The sequence below is a fragment of the Citrus sinensis genome, chromosome 8 (assembly GCF_022201045.2).
Source record: "Citrus sinensis cultivar Valencia sweet orange chromosome 8, DVS_A1.0, whole genome shotgun sequence".
Classification (NCBI taxonomy): domain Eukaryota; kingdom Viridiplantae; phylum Streptophyta; class Magnoliopsida; order Sapindales; family Rutaceae; genus Citrus; species Citrus sinensis.
Window position 1 is genome coordinate 23,470,405 of NC_068563.1, and position 9,902 is coordinate 23,480,306.

The window sequence follows — 9,902 nt, forward strand, 5'->3', positions numbered from 1 at the left end:
CGGTAAAAAATACGCCAAAATTAAGTCAACGTGAAAATTCTATCATGAATTATTGACGTTTAAATTTATATCACAAAGACATTATATATTCTTGACATAATTTTTATCTATCACGAGTCCATCACGAATAAGTCATGAATATATGATAGCAAAAAATATATCACAACTATATCATGTTTTTATGACCCACTCAGAATCCGTCAAAAAGTGTCTGTCATCTATTACCAGTTTTCTTGTAGTAACAATATCGAGATACGAAATTAAAACATTCAAGATGTTTTGTCTTCTTAATTGGTATTTTCTTGCATTTCAATTCTATTGCATGACTACAACAACCAAGTTTTTCTTTATTTCTTATTTCATTTTTTTTTTTGTTATGCTTCCTAAGAATTTTTGTTAAGCTTCCCAACATGTACCATCTAATGGTTAAAATAGGAACATTGTCAGGCTATTTAGGACGTGCAATAAAAATTTTAAAGACATTGTAACATATTTGCTAATATCATGTACTTGCAATTCTTTTGAAGAGAAGCTTTGCTTATTGTAATAGAACACCTCATCATCCATTTGACAATATGTTGATGGGCTTTAAATGAACTAAGAAGAGAAATTAAGGGTGAAGTTTGAAAACAGGCAACAATTTTAAAGTGACATATCACAAACATTGTTGAGTTATTAAACCTCAAACCGTGTGATGTGAGGAAAGATTTTATTCATAAAATGAAAAAGATACATCCAGTCAACATGACTTACAAGCATTACCCCTTGTGATATGGTAAAATCTAGAAAACAATTTCAAAGGACCCGACCAGTTACTTAGAAAAATAAGCTATTCACAAGCCTGACTAAATCCTCAATTGACTAGATCTTTAACAATTGAGACACCTTCTGCATGGTTGGTCTAGATTCAGGACTCTCATCTAAGCATGAAATGGCGACTTCCACGAATGATATCAATTTTTCTTGAACATTGTGTGATGGAATTGGAAGCCGAGGGTCTAATATTTCATCGAGTGCTATGTTCAAGTTCAAAGATGAAGAGGAAATTAAGGAAATAAAATCTCCTGGATGCTTCCCCTTTATCACTTCCAATGCCAACACTCCAAAGCTGTACACGTCGCACTTTTCAGTAACTTTCATTGTGTATGCAAGCTCTAAAAGAGAAAAACAAAAATAATTACTGTTATATCATTTACTATTTTTACATGAAATCTAGTAAGCTAATATTAATTAGTATATTGTACAAGCTTCAATAATAATTTACATACCTGGTGCAACATATCCATAAGTGCCTGCAAGTTCTGTCCAATTGGATGAGTCTGGCTTGAGAAACTTGGCAATTCCAAAATCTGAAACACGGGCTTCATTCTTGAAATCTAACAGCACATTTTTACTAGATATATCTCGATGAACAATTGGTGGGAAACAATCATTGTGCAAGTATGACAATGCATCAGCTATACCTTTTATCACACTCATTCTCTGTGTCCACTCTAAATCCTCTGCTGCTGCGTCATTGCTTAAAATCATGGCCAAGCTACCCATTTCAAGATATTCATAAACTATAAACGAGTGTTGGGCATGTGAACAAAAGCCATAAAACTTCACAATATTACGATGTCGTATCTCAGTCAAAGCCTTGACTTCATTCAAGAATTCTTGCTGAAATGTCATTTCACCTGGGAGTGGCGAATGAAATTTCTTGACCGCAATGATTTCTCCAGAAGCTAGCTCAACTTTGTAAACACTTCCTTGTCCACCCTTTCCAATGCAGTGCTCATCATCAAAGTCATTTGTTGCCCTAATAATTTCTTCATACACGATTTTTCCTTCAAAAGTTAACATTGAACGCAAACCCGGAGTATTTCTAGGGCTACTCTGTTTTGTTTGTGATTTATTCTTCCTTCGTTGAAACTTAAAGAATAGTCCAATCAAAGAAATTAAAAGAGCAACAATCCCTAAAAGAGGGAACAACACAACAATCCATATCTTTCTCGAAGCTTGTTTGTTTGACTTTAATGCTTTGCAAGATGGAAGTCCTTTGAAGTCTCCGCATAATCCTTTGTTCCCTTGTAACGCTTTTATTGGAGCATCTCTGAATGCCATGCTATTAGGAATTGGACCTCGTAACTCATTGTAGGATATGTCAATGCATTGCAGAGCATGCATTTCTTCAAAACATCTTGGAATAACACCAGAGAGGCTATTATGAGAGAGGTTCAGCTTCTCCAAACTTTGCATAATGCAAATTTGAGATGGTATTGCTCTTCCAAGAAAATTATAACTCAAATCTAACTCTGAAAGATGAATTAACTCCTCCAATTTAATTGGAATTTCCCAACTAAACTGATTATTGCTCAAATTTAAGTAATGCAATTTGACTAAGTTGCCAAGACTCTCTGGGATTGCATTGCTTAAGTTATTTGAAGACAAGTCAAGGTGCTCCAGTTGAACAAGTAACCCGAGTTTTGGAGATAGCTGTCCAGAAAGCTGATTTTGAGCCAAAATGAGCTTGATCAAAAAACTAAGCTTGCCAAGTTCTGCTGGAATATCGCCAACAACATGATTTGATGAAAGATCAAGAACTTCTAATTGAGATGAGTATCCAATTTTAGGAGGTATATTGCCAGTAATATTATTTTTAGAAAAATCTAAAGCGCCTAACTTTGGGCATCTTCCCCAATCAGATGAGATTTCACCATAAAGGTTATTATAGCTAAGATCTATGAAAGTTAAGTTTGGATAAATATAAAAAGATTCAGATATATTGCTAGTTAGATAGTTTCTATCGAGATGTACTCTTACTAGGCTTGTCAAATTTTTCAAATTGGGAATTGGACCTTGAAATTGGTTATCACCTAAAAATAGCTTAGTCAACTTCACAAGGTTCCGATATTCTTTAGGAATAGCACCAGAAAGTGAATTCTTATAGAAACTCAACACAGACAAATTGGTCAAGTTACTCAAAGAAATAGGGATTGAACTAGTGAGTTTATTAAACGCCAAATTTAGATAGGAAAGAGACTTCAAGTTTCCTATTTCACAAGGAATTGAGCCAGAAAGTGAATTATTATAAATAAATAAGACACTTAAGTTGGTTAGGTTACCCAAAAAATGGGGGATTGAGCCACAAAGTTTATTGTTGCCCAATTCTAGAATAGAAAGAGACTTCAAGTTTCTTAATTCACTTGGAATTAAACCAAAAAGTGAATTGCTATCAAGAAACAAGAAAGCTATATTGCTCAAATTGCCTAAAGAATGAGGGATTAAACCACTGAATTTATTGTAGCTCAATGCTATTTTAGAAAGAAACTTTAAATTTCCTATTTCGCTTGGAATTAAGCCAGAAAGTGAATTGTTATAAATATACAAGATAACTAAGTTGGTTAAGTTACACAAAGAATGAGGGATCGAGCCATTGAGTTTATTGTCGGCCAATTTTAGATCGGAAAGATACTTTAAGTTTCCTAATTCACTTGGAATTGAACCAAAAAGTGAATTGCTAGAAAGATTCAACATAGCTAAGTTGCTCAAATTGCCCAAAGATTGAGGGATTGAGCCATTGAGTTCATTGTTGTATAAGTTTAGATCCAAAAGATACTTTAAGTTTCCTATTTCACTTGGAATTGAGCCAGAAAGTAAATTGTTATAAAGACATAAGGTGACCAAGTTGGTCAAGTTACCTAGAGAATGCGGGATTATATCTTCCAAATAATTTGAGTACAAAGCAAGGTTGTTTAGAGAACTTAATCCACCTACTTCAAGAGGAATTGAGCCACTTAGTTGATTCTTGAACAAGTGAAGGGTCTTAAGATAACTTAGGTGGCCAATTTGTGGTGGTATGGCACCAGAAAACAAATTGGATGATAAATCAAGATACTTGAGTTTTGAAATGTTACCAATTTGAGGCGGGATGTTTCCAAAGAGTTGATTGCTCCAAAGATCAAGATATGCAAGATGAGGAAATGAGGAGAATGAGAAATCATGAAGCGTACCTTTTAGTCCTATACTGGTGAGGTTAATACTATTGACTCTTCCACCATGGTTGCAATGAATTCCAACCCAAGCACACGAGCCTATTTTGGTGACATTGTTAAAGGTCCATGAAGATAGGGGAGATCCATTATTATGATTTTGAAGGCTAGTTTTCCATCTGAGAAGTGCGTGGGCTTCTTCCATATAATAAGAAGAAACAATCTGTGGAAAATTTAAAACACAAAATAGGATTAAAAAAACCAGAGAGAAAATTACTAAATTGTTTCTCAAGTTTGGTAAAACCATTGCGTAGTGGAGATCGACTGAGACTCGATGATTATAGAAAGAGTGGAGAACAATTGAAGATGAGAACAACAACAATTGAAGATTATCTAGACAAGGCAGATAGAAATAAACAACTAGGAATGATGGATGTACAAAGAAACACACCGGAAGGCAAATTTATAGTAACTATGTATATTCAAGAGAGCAAATGAGGTAATAGAATTAATAGGTGAGGCAACAAGTCAATGCGTCAATCTCTCTAAAGTAGACTAGTTGTTGTTAGGGGAAAAATTGGTTTTCATTAATTTTATTAGTTATCTATCAATTGAGGCCTTATTAATGCTTTGTGTGTGTGTGTGTATATATATATATTAGTTTTCTAGTATGAGATTTTAAAGTAAAGAAAAGTTTGGAAAAGCTTTAAGACCTCATAGTTTTAAAATTTTTTCAAACTTTCCCACACTTTAAACACTTTAATAAAAAAAATTATGTGTAATTAATGAAGACTAAATAGTGTATTTCTATCCAATCTACCAAGATGTCATCTAAAAAACCAATGCACGAGGATTGACGAGGAAATTAAATGTTGGTTATGTATGTTAAATTAATTCTATTGTAACAAGTGAGTAACATGTTAAAGAAAAAACAAAAAATTGAGTAGTGCTACACATTCTAAAGTTTATGTTTTTATTTTAAAAAATTATCTCAAATAATATAGCATTTATCAATTGACTGATGAGATTATACAATTAATTTACTTAATTTTTATAAAGAACTATCATCTACTTAAAGAATGATATATTATTTAAGATGCAATTTAGAATATCTATCATTATTGAAAATTTTTTCATATCATCCAAAATTGAATCAAAAAGTGAATTTTTACAAAAATACCAAATAGTTAAGTTGGTCAAATTAGTTAAAGAATGTGCGATTAAGGCATTGAGTTTATCCATCCATGCCACTACCTGAAGTGTTTGAATCCTAAAACTGGGATATCGCATCGAGTTGAGATGCATGGTTGAATCACCAAGCTTCTCTACACGATTCAAAATACTTGATATTTAAGAAGAAAAAAAAAAGAACTTAGTAGATACTAAAGGTGCAAATCAATTAATTTACTTATAAGAATTCTATCCGACGACGTATTGGTCAATGATGTCGCCAATAATAATTACATTGACCATTTGCCTCTGCTTCTTTCTCACACAGATTAAAGAAGGTAAAACATCAAATCTTTTAATCTTTCATTTTTGGTTTTATTATTGCATAATTTCTTGAATTTTTTTGGAAAGATTAAAATTTTTGCTTTACAGATTCGGAAAGCTTAATGTTCAATTTGTATGATCAGAGCACAGGATCCTCTGATATTTATTGATCTAAAATTTTTGGCTTAATGTTCATAAGAATATATTTTAATTTGTTAGATTTCTATTTAAAGTTGGTTCAGCTGTTCAAGCAGACTAGTTCGTTTAAGTAGCTAATTCTAAACTTACTCATGGAAAAGTAGTTGATTTTATTGTTAAATCTTTACTCTTCTTTCAATTCAATTTCTGTTCTAAATAAAGGGAAAGTTACTCTGCATGTTTAAAGATGGCCAATGACCCGGGTGACACGGGGCATGGTGCGGCCACGACACGTGTCTGTACAACATGACACAGCACGAGCACGCTTCGATAGGGCATGTAGCACAGCACAACACGCACGTGGACTGGGCATGAACTAGAATTTTAAGCAAGCGGACCTTAAAAACACGACACGATTAGAGATGAGCCAAAACACGATATGCGAAAAAACATGTAAGAAGCAAGTTACGTTGTTGGACTAACATGCGGCTTGTAGGCCATCAATAGCACGTGAGCTAAAGTATATCAAAGTAAATTTTTTTAATGAAAAGTAAATATAAAATGTTATGATTTTACAAATATCTTAAAATAAAAATTTGTAATATATTATTTTAGCATAAGCTTTTTTAAAATTAATTTAAGTCTTGTTTAAATAAATATTCTAATTGTTTTATGTTTAGAATTTATTAAATGAATAAATAAATATCATGATTGTAATAAAAACTTTTATGACATTAATATTTCATTTATGAAATCATAACTTAGTTAATAGTTAATGGAGATATGTTTCATTTGTGAATGAAATATTTTGTATATTTATACACAAAAAAATAAAATTATGAATGAAATATGTTTATGATAAATTAAAAATTACATTTTCACTCAATGGAGTTCAAGTGCAATTATAATATTAGTAGTTTAAATAAAATTAGGCGTAATTATTATTTTACGATTGTAATTTTAATTTTCATTAATCATTACTATGATCTATATGGAATTAAATTTATATATTGTTGTGTTATGATTGGTTATTGTGAAATTAAATATATAGTTGTGAAATTGTGATAAATTGATAATAAAATGTTAATTGCTCTTTAATAATAATAATAATAATAATAATAATAATTATTATTATTATTATTATTATTATTATTATTATTATTATTATTATTATTAATCTTAAGCTAATGGGCTTACAAAAGAATATGAACCGTTATTATTATTATTAATATTATTATTATTATTATTATTATTATTATTATTATTATTATTATTATTAATCTTAAGCTAATGGGCTTACAAAAGAATATGAACCGTCACAGTATTACAAAATGGCAACATGTCAACTCTGAAAATTTAATGCACCACGATTGACGAAGGGGTAAAAAAAAAAGGAAAGAGAAGAAAGGATTGCGCTTCAATCAGTTAAGGAGGTCAATACAGTCGACTCTGAAAAGTTTTTCCACAAAGATTAATGGGCAAAATTGACCTCTGCTTTGTTGAATGGATCCTGACTAGCGAAATTGTTTGTTGGGCATTTATTTGTTTCTCAAAAGATACGTCTGTTAGTAAATAGAAAAATTAAAGCAACACACTGTGCCTTCCCATACCCTTTCGTTATAATAATTAATATGCATTTTGATGAAGATGATAAATATATAAATAGTAATTGTTTAGCAAACTTTTGGATATTGAGATATATTGTCAAAGGCAAATTGAGGATCTTAAAGTTCACCGGACTAAATTAAAAGTTAAACTTTTAAAATGGTATGAAATTTCATAAGTAGAAAAATGAAAAAAATAATGCACCGGACGGAATGAGTAAAATATTCTTATAGACTAACTGAATAAATATCTCAAACTTTAAGAACATATTTATCCATTATGGAAAGAGCAAAATAAATTAATTTATCCATCACAAAAAGTAAGTTATTAAGGTAAAATACATGGAAAAAAAACTCGCATGATAAAATATATTGCGTTAGAGTGTGTGTTTAACTTATCTTTTAGTTTATTTCTTAACTTAAATAACTTAAAGAATGTCTTATTAGATCATGACTTTAATTTAGATTTTGTCAAAAATTAAGTGACTGACAAGTTATGTACATAAAACAACAAACAAGCTTACGACATAAAATACATAAACCATAACAAGTTTATACATTGACAAAATATACCGCATTAGACTGTGTTATTTACTTATCTTTTATTTTATCTCTTAACTTAATAACTTAAAGTAGAAATGGTAAAATTTGGATCCAGATTGCATTGAAGTTTTGATATCTAGATAAACAAAAAATATGCGAATTTGGATGCGGGTAAACTAGCATGGATTGCAGGCAGATTTTTTAGATATCAAGATCTGCATAATATTGAATTCAAATATAATTTTAAATTAAACAATTTACCTAATAATATCAAATAAAATTCAATTATAATCCAATCATCAACAATTTAATATCAATTCAACATAAACAACATATAACAATACAATAAATCCACAAATAAAAATTTCACAATATAAATCAAACATAGAAAATTAAAAAAAAAAATTTGAGGCAAACCAATTCATTACAATATTCCCTTATTATTATTATTATTATTATTATTATTATTAGTTTCTTAACATATTTTTCAAAGTCAAGAAAGATTATAGAGTTAATTACGCTTGTACATATTAAATAAATAATTTAACTTATATATTTTTTAATTGAAATCTAATTAAAAATAGTTCGAATTTGGATATTAGATTTTCTGGATTCACTTGCATCTAGATCCAAACAGATCTTAGATTTGAGGCTCTAGATCTGTATTTTTTAATATACAGATACAGGTTTTTTCAAATCTAGATTTGGATCTTCCGAATCTTTGCAAATGTAGGCCGGACCCCGATTTTTTTGTCTTTTCTAACTTAAAATATCTCTTATTAGATAATGGCTCCAATTTAGATTATGCAAAAGATTAATTGATTGACAAGTTTTGCACATAAAACAACAAACAAACTTGTGACGTAAATTACATAAACCATGCCCGGCTATATATTTATATCGAAAACTTATAAATAATGAAAAAAGATTTGCATTATTAAAATAAATCTAAAAATTATTAAAAAAAGATAAATTAGTACTTATTTTCTTATTCAAATTTTTAATTTGCTTATTATTTAAAAAATTGGTTGGTAAATCAATGTATTCCTTTTCATAGTTGGATAAAAAAATTATACATCAATGACATTTTTGGTTACGTTTAAGCTTAATTTTGAGAACAATTGCGTCTTCAATCAATTATCCAGAAAATGAAAAGGACGGATTTTGTAGTTCTACCCATCAATTAAGAAGGTCAATGAAGTCGACACTCAAAAGTTTTTCCACAACGATTAATGGACAAATTGACCTTTGGCTTTTTGAATCTTGAGCGACTAACCAATTTGTTTACTGGGCATTATCTCTCCGAAGATAATGTCGTGTCAGTAAATAGAAAAGTCAATCAATTCCAAATCAAAGCAACAAACTGTGCTTTTCAATACCCATTTGTCATAATAATGCGAGCTTTGATGAAGTGGGTAGCAATAATATTGTTTTGTCAAATCAGCCATTGAATTTATAAGCCAACTTATCAATTCGAAAAATCTAATGCACAACGATTGACGAAGTGAAAAAAAGATAAAAGCATGGCGTCTTTAATCAGTTGAGGAGGTCAAAAGAGGCAACTCTCAAAGTTTTTCCACAAAGATTAATGGGCAAAATTGACCTCTGCTTTTTTGGGTCCTGACTAACAAAATTGTTTGCCCGGCACTTGGTTATCTGTGTTAGTAAATAGAAAAATCAAAGCAACAGTCAGTGCCTTCCTATACCCTTTTGTTATAGTGATAACTTTGATGAAGATGATTCTAATTAAATTGAGATATATAGTCGAAGCAGAACTCAGGATCTTAAAGTACACCAGACTAAGTTAAAAGTTAAACTTTTAAAATGGGTATCAAAATTTCATAACTAGAAAATGAAAACAAAAATGCACCTAATAAAATAAGTAAAATGTTAATACCATTTTCGTTATTTTTGGTAGATAATAATGTATTAGTTTAAAGCAAAAGAAAAGATTGAAAAAGAAAAAAAAAACCCTTAATGAACTAGAGTTCGCAAAATTATATTCATAATAATTGGCTAATATTCTCTGCACCATTGGCCTAGATCGTGGATTATCATCTAAACATGCAAATTGAAATTATTTTTTAAATAAATTTAATTGAAATAATTTTTGTAAGCCAATGTTTAACATAATACTCTATGCTTATGC

General features: G+C 30.1%; 1 protein-coding gene across 5 annotated transcripts; it reads right to left on the reverse strand.

Annotated features, from left to right (window-relative positions):
* Positions 1–672: 672 nt before the first annotated feature.
* Positions 673–4,445, reverse strand: LOC102611098 (MDIS1-interacting receptor like kinase 2-like). Of its 5 annotated transcripts, none has more exons than XM_006481480.4 (3): positions 1,464–4,443; positions 1,269–1,349; positions 673–1,154 (listed from the first exon to the last, which is right to left on the reverse strand). In XM_006481480.4, the coding sequence occupies exons 1-3, from the start codon at positions 4,279–4,281 to the stop codon at positions 862–864; spliced, it is 3,192 nt and encodes a 1,063-aa protein (XP_006481543.1). In that variant the 5' UTR covers positions 4,282–4,443; the 3' UTR covers positions 673–861. The 5 variants fall into 5 exon arrangements, with proteins under 5 accessions (XP_006481543.1, XP_052287638.1, XP_015386892.1 ...); XM_052431678.1 differs by having other exon boundaries at positions 1,269–2,490; positions 3,996–4,436; XM_025099841.2 differs by having other exon boundaries at positions 948–1,108; positions 1,464–4,445.
* Between the last annotated feature and the right edge of the window lie 5,457 nt (positions 4,446–9,902).

Excerpts from the sequence above, each read along its gene's own strand:
- LOC102611098 (XM_015531406.3), bottom strand. The coding sequence starts at position 4,281 with ATGGTTTTACCAAACTTGAGAAACAATTTAGTAATTTTCTCTCTGGTT. Across the intron at positions 1,155-1,268 it reads TTATGGATATGTTGCACCAG|AGCTTGCATACACAATGAAA; the intron begins GTATGTAAATTA and ends TTTCTCTTTTAG.